This window comes from Mytilus galloprovincialis, chromosome 6 (assembly GCF_965363235.1).
Source record: "Mytilus galloprovincialis chromosome 6, xbMytGall1.hap1.1, whole genome shotgun sequence".
NCBI classification, from domain to species: domain Eukaryota; kingdom Metazoa; phylum Mollusca; class Bivalvia; order Mytilida; family Mytilidae; genus Mytilus; species Mytilus galloprovincialis.
The window spans coordinates 57886311-57902576 of NC_134843.1; the positions used below are offsets into that span (position 1 = coordinate 57886311).

General features: G+C 32.7%; 1 protein-coding gene and 1 long non-coding RNA gene across 2 annotated transcripts; both read left to right on the plus strand.

The window, feature by feature from the left end:
- Positions 1-3062: 3062 nt before the first annotated feature.
- LOC143079960 (uncharacterized) lies at positions 3063-4945 on the plus strand. The gene is made up of 3 exons (XR_012979562.1): positions 3063-3530; positions 4020-4184; positions 4800-4945. It is a non-coding gene; the product is annotated as an uncharacterized LOC143079960 (long non-coding RNA).
- A 381-nt stretch (positions 4946-5326) lies between these two features.
- Positions 5327-10623, plus strand: LOC143079961 (uncharacterized). Its single transcript, XM_076255593.1, has 4 exons — positions 5327-5511; positions 6127-6277; positions 7615-7800; positions 9073-10623. The coding sequence occupies exons 1-4, from the start codon at positions 5354-5356 to the stop codon at positions 9241-9243; spliced, it is 666 nt and encodes a 221-aa protein (XP_076111708.1). The 5' UTR covers positions 5327-5353; the 3' UTR covers positions 9244-10623.
- The last annotated feature ends 5643 nt before the right edge of the window (positions 10624-16266 follow it).

A 16266-nucleotide genomic window follows, 5' to 3' on the forward strand; every position in this document is an offset into this window, starting at 1 on the left:
AATGCATTTGATGTGATGGATTCAAAAGTACTGTTGTGTATAAGAGGTTCATAATAGTTTGAAGTGTTGAGCTCGTAGCTGTGAAAAGTGAAGGTTGATACATTGATGGTCTCGCATTTGCAGCACAACCACTGTACATTTGATCTTTGTAATAAATCATAATCTGTGGAACATAGTTCTATGCATCATTTGTGATGCCAGATGCTGCAGTCATCACAGCATACTCCTTCACAGTTCCATGTAACTGGATGTTCACATAATCCACATGGATATACGCTTTGTTGTTTTGTTCTTGGTCCTGGATTAAGTTCTATATCTCCTGCAAGTAGGAGGATCAATATTAACATTGAGTGATCTTTATTTGGTTTGGTTGGTAATGTTATGGGTCTACGCCCAGCTGATGTCCATTTGTTGTTTAATAGGCTGGTTATTAAATGTTGATGGTCCCATGATTTTACACTGGTGGTGGATTTACCTATGTAGTATAAGAGTGTTATAATTAAGTATAATCGAGTGAAAAAATTTCATCTTCATTGTCTGGTAAAGTCTGTTTATGTGGTTCCAAGCTGCTTGTTTGTTGGTTTTTAACTGTGAATGTTATCAGTATAGATCGGAAGAGCCCGTGCTGAAAACAAAGACAGTTTAGTTCCAACAATTTATTTGTGCTTAATAAACAGACAAACAAAATTAAACAGGCAAAGGTCAGATGAAACCTGCCGCAAATTAGATAATAATTTTCTCATAACACTATATACATCTAGCGATCTTGATTCAATGTATTATAACTCACGTTCAAGGATTTCTGATAGAATGATCCCTTTGAATCTCACATCACTGTCATTCTATCAGAAATCTTTGAACGTGAGTTATATAATACATTGAATCAAGATTGATGTATGTCTTCTTATATATCCTAATGAATGAAAAGGGTAAGACTTGTTTACCCAGACCTATCAATGCGTCAAATTCATGGTCATTTGAATACTCAGGATATATAGATATACAGTTTTACACATTTGACATATGCGAAAAATCCGACAGCTCATATAACATTCTTTTTTTAGTGAATTCAGATTGTATATACAGAGGTTATTGCATTATAATTTTTGAACGCATTAAATTTGTACCTGTACCTCCAACCTACCCCCACCCGGTAATTTGAAAATTGGCGTTAAATCATCTGATAAAAACAATTTATCAATCAATCATTCAAAAAATCAAACAATTATTTACTGAATTATTCAATTAGTTAATCAAAATGGCACGATACATTCAACCAATCTCCTCCTGCTTAGTCGGCTTTCCAGAACTTGAATAACCATGAATAACTTCTTAAAAGCCCATTAAGGGCATCCGATACAGTTTCAAGGGAGTTAACTCTTGGCGCGACGTTAAGCGTTTGAATTCCCGCAAAACGTCACTTTTTGCGGGACGTAATGCGTGTAATTTTCCGTAATAAGAAACGTAATGTGGATTTCCCGATGATCCAATTTCTGTTTCTCCCGCATGCTAACTTCTACACCATTATATTAGTGCATTTGATTCTAAAAGGATAACAGTCTAATAAAATCATAAGAAATAAAACACATTACTGTTTCTGTGAGATCTTCAACAAATTTAAATATCGTATAGTTAATGCATGTCAATTATCATTTTAATATGAGGAAGGCGCTATCTTAAATTCCAGCTTTATACCAAGACTATGTCCAATAAATTGATTGAATGTTGTTTGCTTAACGTCCAGTGGCAAATATTTCATGCATGTTCAGGATTTAAAGGAGTATTGAAATGAAATAGCAGCCAACCAAACAAAACAAAACAAAAACAAAAAAACAACATCTAGAGGTCAACATGTGCTATAAATTAATACATAAATTAATGCACGAGTGTGTACAGTACATGTAACCTGTATGTCAAGTTTTAAATTGCCGAGTCTTTGATTTAAAAAGCCGTAAAAATTATCAACAGTCTGTAATCACTTTTCTTGCGATGTTTCTCACTTAGACCACAAACAAAGAGATGTATTTATGATTCACATGATTTTATTCCCGAAAACAATATTACCAATTTTTAGTTAGCTCTTTACAAGCAATATTTATACATCTGAAAAATGTCACCGGTAATTTGCAACGATTACGTCGAAAAAGTCTGCCAGCGACGTCGTGCACTTTAGCGCTAACGTTGAGGTTACAAAGGGGGGACGCAATTTTTAGGATAAATCGCGTTTATCATAGAATCCAGCACGGTGACATATATTTTTTATTTCTGATTTGGAGAAAGCATGACAAAATGCAGTTCATGCAGAAAAATGATAAAAATGACATTTTCAGAAACACTTTATTTCTATATTTTTTGGATTAAAAAAATCCCACTTTGAGCATTTGGTTCGCAATGTCAAGCAAAGCTTGAAAAATTGTATAGTCATTCGTGTAGGGATTTATTTTTTTCCTTATTGTCACTTATCACAGCTTCAAATTGAACCCGATCTTAATCATTTACGACAAAGAATATTTGCTCCAAAAATTTTATAACGTTGTTTAACTTTTTTGCAAAATTGCACAAATCCCCAATTTTTAGCCTCAATTTTCTCGAAAACGAGCACGGTGACCCATGTTTTATTTTGTGTTTTATTTTATAACTCGCCAAGGCCTACAACATATTTAAAAATTAAGAAAATGACATTTTATCGAGAAACTGTATCGGATGCCCTTAAGTTAGACGTTTGGATATTATAAAACTTATTTTGTGTTATTTTTATGGACGATTTGCTGATGTTTCATTTCATGTGCTTCATTTTTGTGCTGTGGTATTTATTGTATGTGTATTATGATGTGTTGTATTGTTATAAATGTCTCATGTGTCGGTTAAAAGCTCATTGGAGCTTATGTTTATCTCTGTTTGTATACCTTGCCGACTCTAAATAAAGCTTATTTTATTTTTATTTTATTTTATCCATTATAGTGTAATTAGTATAGAGGATTCATTACATTGTTTTATAGTCAGTGGTTCTCCTTACTTGGAGGCATGAAAATTACAACAGAAAATAACAAGCATTATCAAATTGATTTCTTTTCCCCTAACTTTTATTCCCTGCTGAAAATATTGCGGCAAATTTTTGTTGTTGCAGGAATTTGAAGAATGGCATCAAGTTTTTCACGTTCTCGTTCGAATTCTGTATCCAGCAGCGGTTCTAATGACTTTTACGTAGGCGACAGAGACTCATTGCCTAAATTAACTAGCCAATGGGACATGCTCTGTTTGGAAAAATTAGGAATTTACTACAACAGCCAATATCATGCCTCGCCATTAGATATATTAGATATGATTAATTCTAGAACGGGTTGCTTTGGGTCACTAGGTGGCGAACAGATAGACTATATTGGTGATTTAAAAGAAACACTTTGTTTTGATATTTCCCTGCAAGAGAGTTCCGAAAATGAACAAACACCGGAACAGTTTGTACTGACAGATGAAGTTCTACCAAAGTTGGAAGGAGAACTTTTTAAAATACGTCAACATTATTCATCAAGGTCTGAACTTTTATTTAGATCCTGCTATTGGATGTATGAATAATACTTTTTCAGTGTTGAATTTGGTTCCTTTTACAAATGTACCAAAAATAATGTACGCCCAAACCTTGTTGAATGTTCACCTCCTTTCATGTTTATTATGTTAGCACCGATGAGGCAGACGAGGCAATTGCTTTGTTGAATTTCTGGCAAAAAAAAAAAATAAGGGGAAAAAAAGGAAATGGATAAAGTTTGGCAAGCAGAGGGACTGAGAGGGTAGAACACATCAAGAATTAAGTAATGCATACTTAAAATACAAACGTAGTAATTTACAAAAATGTATGTTGACATGTAGATTTTTTTTTAATCGTAAGGTATCTGACTGACTCTCTGTATCTGATTACCATCATCAGTCCTATTGGTAGCGAATTTTTCTAAAGTGCAATAGAATGACCCAATTTATAGTTGTATATTACAGTAAAATAACTTTCTGTACTCTATTTTTTGCAGAAAAAGGATGGCGAGTGTCCCTGAAGAATTTGTTAAAGTTATTGCCCAGGTTTTGAGATATGAACTGGGAAGATACAAGTCTGTAAAAAGGATGTGTCCTGCAACAGAGGATTTATATGTTACAGTCTTTAACATTTTTGCCAGAATGTGTGGTGTTGAAACTATGTAAGTCTCATATTCATTGGGGCATAGAATTTTAAGCTAATTATATAACTGTCACAATAATTTCTTGTGGGTATCTGAAATCTAATCAGCTGGCCCATAGATAGATGTTTGAAAATTGCATTTTTCTGCAGTGTTTCTGCTACACTTTAATAAAAGGCCTACAAAGGTTACACAATTGATTAAGTGTAATAAGACAAGTTTTCACCAGAGACCAAAATGACAATGTGAGTTAAGAAAATATAAATGACCTTATAGAGGTACATGTATATACATTTACTACTTATCCTTTCCTATGTGCCATCAGGCATAGCAAGGACTAAGAAGAACATAAAGAAAAAGATAGATTTTTTGTCATATTTTGAAGCTGTAGCACTTGAAACACTTGACTTTCAGCTAATTTCAATTTGGAAGATGTTACTTTATTTAAGTTATGTAAGTTAATAAGCTAAGAGATACAGCAGAAAAAGCTTTTTGGAAGAATTTTAGATTGAATTTGTATCACTTTACACTGATCCATCTAGATTGTTAAAGCATGTCATAGCTCTAAACAGTAACTTCATATTTGAAGATTAAAATCAAGGAATTAATTAACAGTCAAGTTCAATTTTCTTTTAGACCAGGATCATTGTGGAAGAATAAAATGGAAGTACGTAATACAGATGTTACATCAACAACTGACATCTTAATAGTTCCAGTAGAATCTCTTGACAGTTTCCGTAAAGACTATCCAGAAGCAGATTCAGTGGCTGTTGTTTCAGTTGTAGAGGTACATTGTATATATTATTTACTCTAAAATCCAAATCTATTTTACCCTTTGAATTGAAGCTTGTCACAAATAAATAAGTATATTTAAGTTATTTCAATTTCTTTACATCTTTTTTGAACATGAATAGTTTGTACCTAGAAGGATATAAATGTATTTTAAAATAAATATTTAATGATTAATTTTACATGGCATTTCCCATATTTATTAGCCCTGGTAGTAGTCAGAGACTGTCATATCAAGTCAGAAGGCATACCGGTAGCCATTAAAATTTATAGATGCAAACAAATTGCCATCATCAGTCCTATTGGTAGCGAATTTTTCTAAAGTGCAATAGAATGACCCAATTTATAGTTGTATATTACAGTAAAATAACTTTCTGTACTCTATTTTTTGCAGAAAAAGGATGGCGAGTGTCCCTGAAGAATTTGTTAAAGTTATTGCCCAGGTTTTGAGATATGAACTGGGAAGATACAAGTCTGTAAAAAGGATGTGTCCTGCAACAGAGGATTTATATGTTACAGTCTTTAACATTTTTGCCAGAATGTGTGGTGTTGAAACTATGTAAGTCTCATATTCATTGGGGCATAGAATTTTAAGCTAATTATATAACTGTCACAATAATTTCTTGTGGGTATCTGAAATCTAATCAGCTGGCCCATAGATAGATGTTTGAAAATTGCATTTTTCTGCAGTGTTTCTGCTACACTTTAATAAAAGGCCTACAAAGGTTACACAATTGATTAAGTGTAATAAGACAAGTTTTCACCAGAGACCAAAATGACAATGTGAGTTAAGAAAATATAAATGACCTTATAGAGGTACATGTATATACATTTACTACTTATCCTTTCCTATGTGCCATCAGGCATAGCAAGGACTAAGAAGAACATAAAGAAAAAGATAGATTTTTTGTCATATTTTGAAGCTGTAGCACTTGAAACACTTGACTTTCAGCTAATTTCAATTTGGAAGATGTTACTTTATTTAAGTTATGTAAGTTAATAAGCTAAGAGATACAGCAGAAAAAGCTTTTTGGAAGAATTTTAGATTGAATTTGTATCACTTTACACTGATCCATCTAGATTGTTAAAGCATGTCATAGCTCTAAACAGTAACTTCATATTTGAAGATTAAAATCAAGGAATTAATTAACAGTCAAGTTCAATTTTCTTTTAGACCAGGATCATTGTGGAAGAATAAAATGGAAGTACGTAATACAGATGTTACATCAACAACTGACATCTTAATAGTTCCAGTAGAATCTCTTGACAGTTTCCGTAAAGACTATCCAGAAGCAGATTCAGTGGCTGTTGTTTCAGTTGTAGAGGTACATTGTATATATTATTTACTCTAAAATCCAAATCTATTTTACCCTTTGAATTGAAGCTTGTCACAAATAAATAAGTATATTTAAGTTATTTCAATTTCTTTACATCTTTTTTGAACATGAATAGTTTGTACCTAGAAGGATATAAATGTATTTTAAAATAAATATTTAATGATTAATTTTACATGGCATTTCCCATATTTATTAGCCCTGGTAGTAGTCAGAGACTGTCATATCAAGTCAGAAGGCATACCGGTAGCCATTAAAATTTATAGATGCAAACAAATTGCCTCACCATGTATTTTTAACAAGTATATATGTTATATCCATACATGCCCAATGTTCTCCCCAGATATTTCATTTAGCATCCAGGTAAACATGGGAAATTCAAATACCATCTTGTTTCTAAAAATTATAGCATCACATCCATATTATGGTCTATAAGAAAACATGGATTTTTCTAGCATTCCACAGGGTCCGGTTTTCGGACCCATTCCCAACGGCAAAAACTCTACATTTTTCCCAATTTTGGGAGCAAAATTCCCAAATGATCACAAAATTCATTTCCATCTTTATTATTAATGACAGAGATGTTTATTTTATTCAACCGCTATCTTTATGTCAAAAATCGCCAACAAGTAATGTGTAAATCCAAGTTGAAACATATTGAACATTTCTAGACAAACAACATTGACAAACAATGGCTGCCATAAATAAACAGGAAGTGTGGAAAAATACTAAAACCAGATCAAATCCGGAAACGGACAAGTATATAATTCCGGGTTTGTCAATCAAAAACAGTAAATAAAAAATTTAAAGAACCAAACATGTGACAGCTGACTTAGCAACACTAAAATTGAAAACTAAAAGATATATAAAAAAAGAAAATAGAAACAGGATATATTTTATACAGAACTCAAAATATTTCAGTTCACAAATTTTCATGTCAAAATCAAAAAAATGTAACAATCCTCAAGAAGTTAGAACTCATTATTTTGATACTCAAATGTCATGTTGTTATATTTAAAAACAAAGAAGGTGTAGTCCTTACTTTATTTTCACCAACAAAAAAATGTTTAATGAATTAAACACACTAAAACTAACATCTGGTATATTGGTTGTTTTTCCCAATCTCATTGAAAACCGCGTTAAAAAATTCCCAAAACTGGCCAGGGTCCTTTTTCCCAAAATACCCAGATAAACCCCTGGAAAACCACATCAGATAGCATCTCATTTAAGATTATACATGTAGCATCACATTACCATGATGCTAAAAGGCCCTAGGGAGAACACTGATGCCATCTCAAAATTTTCTTATATCCGTTTTTTTTGTAAAGGGGAAAATATTTCCATCTAGGAGGCTACATGAGGAATTGGTTACTCAGAACAGCATATGTGATGACATAGACCATAAAACTCTGGGACAGCACGGAGGTAAACTACTGTTACATCTGCAGAACTATAACAACAAACTTACACGAGGAAGACGTTTACTTCCTGGAATAATAGTCATGGGAACAGAGGTATATAAAAACAAATAATTATAATAAAAAGAGAAAAAATTGAAATAACTCAACTCCACTACCTACTTGTAAAAGACAGAATAATATAAAGGATTTGTATTGTCCTGGTTTCAGACAAACACAATGCATGCATAATTATGCATGTGTAGTTGAAAAATTATTGAAATTTAACTGATTTTTTATTTACTGACAATAACGTTAACTGAAACATGCATAACAGAATTGTGATAAACCACTTATTACAATTTAAAAAAATAATAAGTCTATCAAAACTAAGTAATAAACCCAATTTTAAAGTCAGGAAAATAAAAAAAAATTAAAAGTTATCAGTAAAAAATTTATATTCAAAAACTGCTTGAAATCATTGGTTGTCTTAATGAATTATATTGGATTATGTTGTTGTATACAATACTAGAACACACCCGCATAATTATGGGCATTTAGAGCTTGGTTAATAGTATGTTAACTGTTGTAGGATGAATTAGATTTTATGTCTGGAAAATTTCAAAAAAGGTATAAAAATTCATAGGTACTTGGAGACAGGACAATTATTTTAAGCCCTCTCCCTTTTTTTTCAAGGACCGTTATTTTTTTTATTTTTTTCCTGTTAAATTCCATGATTTTCACATTTCTGTATACTATGAACATACCTATATCATAAATAAAGTGTATTTGCTATTTACTATCAATTCCAAGTTTCTTCTCCCCGTCCATTACTGCTATATTGTATAGCTTTCCAACTGTTTCGGTACTTCTACATCCTCGGATTTCAATTGTTTGGCTTTGAGCGTTCCTGATGAAGGTAAATCCAGAAAAGCGCTTCGGACGCATTGAAATTATTATTAAATGTGTTGTTTTCAATTTTTATATGAAGAGTCTTTATATATTACACATGTAGGAGTATAGTCATAGACTAGGACACAGAGGCATGATGATTGATTTATTGCAGAAGGAAGAGAAGCAACACACAAAATGAGGTCTTCTCATTTAATAGTACTGATACAACTATATTGAACAATATGAAGTAAACACACACATTGTTATCTGTACTATGTTAGTTTTGATTTCTCATCATGACATAAAGTACTTGTATTTTCATTTATGTGATTTGTTTATATAAATGTTTTCTTCACAGTGGTATTTTTCTTCACACACTCCAGCTTCTTCCATCAGTAAAAGGTAGTTGCCATGATAAACATGATAAAGCATGAGTGTTATAAGTGGTGTTAAAACACATAAAATGAATCAAGGTTATACATATTTCTATTTCAGGTGATATTTACAGTATTGGAAATCGATCCTAAACACCTATCACAAGTTTATTCTGAGGATCCAATTGATTCAAGAGCAACGATATATTATTCCAAACCTAAAGATTTCCTGAAAAAGGCTGACAGAGACGTATTAATGGAAGCAATGATAAGACTTAACAACATTAAGTAGATTCTTCATGTACATGGGGTTGTCATTGAAGTTGGCCAATTTTGGTACTTGATAGTACTACTGAAATTAGAGGAAATGTCACTTCGTTGACAAATGTTTTATCTTTATTTATCCTATTTCAAAAAACAGAAATAAGAATAATTGCTACTGTGATGAGAAAAAAGACCATAGTGCCAAATCCTTGAAGCTTGTGACCCAAAAGGGGTTTAGAAATCCAACAGTGAATCTCAGATAACCAAGTCAGCATGGTAAAAAAAAAAGAACTTTGTCCTAGGATGTTGAACAAGGAGCAGTGCTTAGACTATTCATTAGAAAAAAAAAACATAAAAAGTTATAGAAGGTGATAACAATTATATTCTTTGTAAAACTCCTACAGAGACAATTTAGTTATCAAAATAATGAGAAACACAGTCCAAAACTGCTCTTAAGGGCATACGATACAGTTACAGAGAAGGTAATGACGTTGCTAACGTAGAATGTTATTTTCGCGACGTCAAACTGTGACATATCGGGAAAAGATGCATTTTTCGACTGATTTTTATCATTCAAACTGATTTAATTTGAAAACGAGTTCATGGACCCCTGTTTTTTAAAACAGCAATTTGTTTCATTTTGCAAGGAGATTATGTGACCCAAATTTTAAAAAACTGTAAATAGCGCAATTTTTTTAATTTTGATAAACATGCAGCAAAAAATGACGTTTTTTCCTCTATCCATGAACATTTGATAAATGTAGAGTTATTTCGGAATAAAAATTGCATAATTTTTAATGATACTTATAAAATACAGAAATTACCGATTATTTAACAAAAACCATTTTGTGTTTATCTTTTAAAACAAAAAAGTTATGTCTTTCTTTCGAAAAAGAAAATACGGACACAAATCTGAATTTTGAGCAAATATACAAAATTTCGAACTCATTTTACTCAAAAAGTAGCACATGAAGGTATATTTTTTATTACATATTTGATTTAAGGAGGTAAAAAATAGCCTATATGCAAATTTTCATCAACTTGTAAATACAGGTTCAAAACTGTATCGTATACCCTTAAGTTACCAGTTATATTAGAAGTTTGTGAAGGAATTGTCGACTTTATAGAGATGAAAAATGGCAAGATCATTTTTAGTGTATCATTGACTTTGGCAAAAAGAAGTGTGTGACACATAAACGGTCAAAGACACTACACCACAAAAAAATTGAGTTTGTTTATCAGGTGTCATGTGATATTGTAACTGATGGTCATGTGATATTGTAACTGATGGTCATGTGATATTATAACTGATGGTCATATGAAAGAAATGACTAAACATCTTGAACATAAAATGTTATTGAAGTTTGTTTTCAAGTTACTAGTACCATGTTAATAAAAATAAATGCTACATGTATTGATTTTGCATACAGATTTACAAAACATAATACATAGATATAAGAAGTTGTGGTATAAGTGGCTATCTACATCTACATCTACATCTACATGGGTAATCCGTAAAGAGTCGGTTGACTCATCACACGAATGTATTAAAATTAAAGTTGTGTTATCCAAAATGTGTTCTTTTAAAATCATATGTACAGGTGCCAGTGCAGATAAAAACGTGTGTGCTGATTAACGGATATCTGTGTGCTATGAGGTTGGTTTTGAATGCCTCATAGTCATCAATGTCCAATAAGCTAGGTGGTAGTTCATTCCAGTTTGTGATGGTTCTTACGAAGAAGCTATGTTTTCTTTGTTCAGAACTTGATCCTAATCTGACAAATCGTCGTTGATGGAACTGACGTGTCATTCTTGCTGGTGTCATCAAGTATTCTGGCATCTTCGCTAGCCAAGGGTTACGATCCACTCCCGCTCTCTCGTACCCTTGGCTAGCGAAGATGGTATTCTGGAATCGGAATAGCAATAAGTTGGTGGATTACTTTGTGAAACAGGAGTAAACGTGATGTTTTTCGTCTCTCCTGTAATTGTGGTAGTTTAAGGTCCTCTAATAAAGATGTTACTATGCCCGGGTCTCGAGAATACTCATGCCTGATGATTCTGGCTGCTCTCTTTTGGACCATTTCTAGCTGTTTTATGTGTTTTTGGAGATGCGGGTCCCAGACACTGCTAGCATATTCTAGTGTTGGTCGTACAAGTGTTATGTATGCCTGACGCTTTATATTCATTGGTCATTTACTAAGATTCCGCTGTATAAAGCCTAAAGTTTTATTTGCCTTTGTAGTGATATTTCCGATGAGGTCATTCCATGATAAAGTGCTAGATAGCTCCACTACGTACGGATTGTGGTTGACTGTTCCAAGGATGTGTCCCTCCATTTCATATGGGTAGATTATTGGTTGTCGTCCTGTTGTTATACGTAATACAAAACATTTCGTTGGATTAAAAATCATTTGCCATTTTTTAGTCCAGTTAACTACAGTGGTCAGGTCCTGCTGGAGTTGAAGACAATAGCTCATTGATTGAACAGCTACGTAGTCCAGATTAGGCTATCATCTGCAAATAATCTAATTGATGATTTAATGTCAATACCTATGTCGTTGATATACAAGAGGAACGTTAACGGCCCAAGCACTGTGCCCTGTGGTACACCAGATTTTACATTTACAGATGATGATTCATCGCCGTCTACTAGTACTTTCTGCTGTCTAGTTGTTAACCAAGACTTCAGCCACCCGTGGATGTCTCCTCTGACTCCATAGTGGTCTAGTTTATGGAGGAGTCTGATGTGGGGTACGGTGTCAAAGGCTTTACTGAAGTCGAGTATCAATACGTCAGTTTGTTGTTTGGACTCTAAATACCTGCTATGAGACTACTCTCCAATCCATCCAGGTCACAATGAATAAAAAGTAAACAATTATAGGTCAACACAGAGCCTTCAAAACAAAGCTTTGGCTCACACCAAACAGCAAGCTATAATGGGCTAAAAAAGACTAGTGTAAAACAATCCAAATTGGAAAACCAAAAGTCTAATATAAGAAAAAAGAAACACTTATGAACCACATCAACAAGCAACAACCACTGAACAACAGGTTCCTGTATTAGAACAGGTGCAAATAAATGCAGCAGGTTTAAAATTTTACCCTATCCTGAAATAGTATTGTAACATTACAACAAAAAAGACACACTACAACGTCAAGATATCAGACTCTTTTATCCATTTTATAAATAATTAAATTGTCTAGAATTATGTTTAAAATTTTTATGAATTTAGAATTTTTCATTTACTGTTAGAATTTCAAAGCACCCATATAATTCTTAAACCTATGAGCAATTTAAAACTACAGAAAGTCTTAGATGACTGAAACCATCAAATGACTCATTATATGAGAAATCGACATATATAATATTTATTTATATAAACAAAAGAAATATTCATTTGACCAAATAGGCCTGACACATTTTCGAAATTTTCCAACCAGGTTGAACATTTGACCAATGCAGACGACTCAAATTTTTCCATCGCAGTTACACCCCTCAATTTAAGAATCGACTAAGCTCTCCGTCAGGTTATTTATAATTAATCATTAAATCTCCATCACTCAGGGAATTTATGTTAAAAAACATGGTTTAAAAAATAGGGTTTCTCTCCACTCCCTTGAAAAGTATTATTTGATTTATTATGTATGATATTTGTTATTTTTCTGATCATCGATTCGACTCTTCTGCATATTATTTGACAATCTGACTGATCAAAAGTGTTAGAGGTCAAACTGTGTAAAGCTATACGAAATGCATGTACCAATGAGACAGGGTAATTGCCGAACAATGAGTGTTTACATACGGTACATATTCCTTTCTTTTTAATTATTTTTTAATTGATGATCAATAGTCTATATAACTGTTAGCTGTAATATTGTTAATTATTAAATTATGGTCATCATACGGCTTGGCTGCGGAAGACAATTAATGTCTTTCATAATTAAGATTTCCTTTAGCAGTTATTCCTTTTTGATTCTAAAATTAAATATTAAAACATTTTGTTGGCCTGACCTTTACTGTTGTAGTGTTATGCCCTTTTATAAATGGAAAAGTTGCTAGATTTTCTCCTTTCTCTAACTTTCGCTTGCCTCAAACAAATGTTATGAATCTTTTAAACAATGCTTATTACCACAAAACACATATTAAGCACAAAATTGGGTAGTGTAACTTTACCGTTCCTGAGTTATGTTCCGCTTTTATCTTATATATGCAAGCATAGTTAAATGTATCATCTGTGTCCCATGGACACATATCCAAAAAGGCATATCTGTCTGATGTCTGTTTACTCAACATTAGATGTCGTAAACTTTTGTTTGCATAACTATTGAAAACATATTTGAGCTTAAAGTCTTTGTTAAGTGGCCAAGTGATTTGAATTCAACTTCATCAAAAACTACTTCAACCAAAAACTTTAACCAACAACTTTAACCTTAAGTGGAACAGATGGACGGAAGTACAAATGAACGAACGAACGGACATTATATTAATAGAAGTTTTTATCTAAATTAAATCTATAAACGGTTGGCACTGAATTAAATTTGTGCCTCCTTCGAATACCTCGACAGTCTTGAACATTTATGCCATTTATTAGTGTTTGGTACACGTTTGGCTGTCATTGTGCACCACAGTTCAACATAGAAACCTTTTTGGAAAAAAACAGAGAACTCTTTAATCTCTATGTCAGGAAACACTGTCAAACATCCAAATATAATATCCACACTGATCTGTGTCCACACTTGTTAAAATGGTAAAATGTTATTTCTTTATGTGTATCCATAGCCACACTCTGCATTTATTTGTTATGCAATATTGCAAAAATGGAGAAAAGATGTCACATATTTTCCCAAAGTAGAATTTCAATCGCTTGAAGTAATACCTTTTTTGAAACTGTTTACCTATACCTATCAAGAAATCAAATAAAAATCACATGTCTCTCATCTCATTTTTTGGTAAAATTGTGTCAAAAACTTTGTGTAGAAAAAGCGTTTGTAGGCATTTATTTACATTAATTTCATGACCTATGACCAGTCAAGCTATGCAAATACGAAGAGATGAACAGAAAATAGACAATAAAACATGTAAAAATTAATCGCTTTAAGTATCCGGGGCCAAAATACGAAACTAAACTCCTTACTGTGTATTGGTACCGTATACGTCATTCAAAGGCGTACCAAAAGAGGAACCAAGAGTTGTATAGCCTATAGCTATAGATAGAGGAATAAAATGGCTATAATCAGCACGGTATGTCCCGTAATGGCCATTAGAAGGGTTACGGAGGACCTAAATGCAAAATTCTAATGCAATTATTTTGTAACAATTGTTCTGATTGGATAACAGCAAGCGTAAAATTCTCTATCTCCTTGTCTGTAACTAAGGAAGCCGACATTTTGAATTTCGGAATGTATTGACATGTTATTTCTACAATAAAAAACAAAAAAACTCACTTGTTGCGCCTAAAAATCTTCTTTTATCAAATTTTATTACATTCTGAAGCGGCACAGAAGCCAGAAAACGGCCGGTGTTTATGTTTGACGCCGGAAGCATACCTATGACGTCACCTAGTGTAGGGACCAAAGAACATAACATCTTTTCGCGGAATTTTCTTTAATGAACATTTTACACTGAAATAATGATTGAAATTTAATTATAAACTTGTTTTGCATTAGAATAGAGATAACTGTATTGTATTTGAAGCTTTGCGGACGTCCATCGGTAGTTTTACTGTCGCAAATACCCGTTTACCTGTCTCCGCTCCGCGTCGCCAGGTAAACTAAATTTGCGACAGTAAAACTACCGATGGACGTCCTTAAAGCTTCAAATACAATACAGTTATCTCTTAAATACGCGTTGAACTTAGAGAATAGCAAGTTTTGAATAATGGAATGGAAATACTTTGTAGCTGAAGGGTACCAGCAGTCCATTTTATTATTCCAAATATCATTTTCATTATTCAAAATTGGCTTTTGTTAACTTTCACGCGTATTTTGGCCTTTAGGTCCTCCGTGACCCCTTTTCTGGTCATTGCGGCATATATTGTTTGTAACCATTTTGTCTTTATAAATAAGCTTTCAAATGGTGTATAAAGTTTTCTTTAATTAGAGGGTAACCAGTTGCAGCAGTCCATTCCATTATTCAAAATAATCTATATCTTAATTGTCATGCGTATATCGATATTTATGTCCTTCGTTACTCCTCTAATATGCGTTGCAGAACATATTGATAATATATCTTTTCATGTTCCTCTTTTAATAATCTTTCGAATGAGGTATAAGGTATATCTGTAATAAAGGACTGAAGGGCCACAGCAGCCCATTCAATTATTTAATTATCATTTCATTATTCAAAATTGGCTTTTTTAAAAATTTTCACGCGTATTTTGGCGTTTAGGTCCTCCGTAACACCTCTAATGGTCATTGCTGTACAATCGGCACGTTATATCTTCAATCAAGGGATGAGGAATAGCAAAGGTCCAGTAAAAATAAAGAAGGAAACGTAGAGTATTTTTTATATATTTATGATATCCAAGTCGTCCATACATTAAACCAAAATATTTCTGTTAAAAATAGTTAGGGAAACCATCTAGTTTATCCTCCAAAACTAGATAAATAAACAAAGTTTAAAATTTCAAAAAAGTGTTTTGATTTTTTTGTCTGATAATAATTTTAATATTTGTTACATAACACCATATTGACGAACTCCGTAATACGGGATATAGTGTCACAGTCAAAACATATGATTCTATTTCATTATTCACTTTTCAACTTGAATACTAAAGTATAAACTGTTTCATTATTCATTATTCATCAAATAGTGAATAATGAACTATTTCATTAATCATTATTGAATTTTGAATAATGAAAAATGAATAATGGACGTACTTCAGCGCGGTATTCATATATATGTGATTATACAAATTCGTTTTTCTTTCTTTCTAAAATACATTGAATATTGAAATATGATTCCTTATTTATGTTGCCAGGGGCCGTGTCAACGAAGCTGTCCTAGGACTAGGACATGTCTTAGGATGGTCTTAGGACACGTCTCAGTCCTA

Bases quoted from the DNA above. Each gene is read 5' to 3' on its own strand.
- LOC143079961 (XM_076255593.1), top strand. From the start codon at position 5,354: ATGGCGAGTGTCCCTGAAGAATTTGTTAAAGTTATTGCCCAGGTTTTG. The intron at 6,278-7,614 runs GTACATTGTATA...TTTTTTGTAAAG, and splicing joins CTGTTGTTTCAGTTGTAGAG to GGGAAAATATTTCCATCTAG. The intron at 7,801-9,072 runs GTATATAAAAAC...TTTCTATTTCAG, and splicing joins TAATAGTCATGGGAACAGAG to GTGATATTTACAGTATTGGA.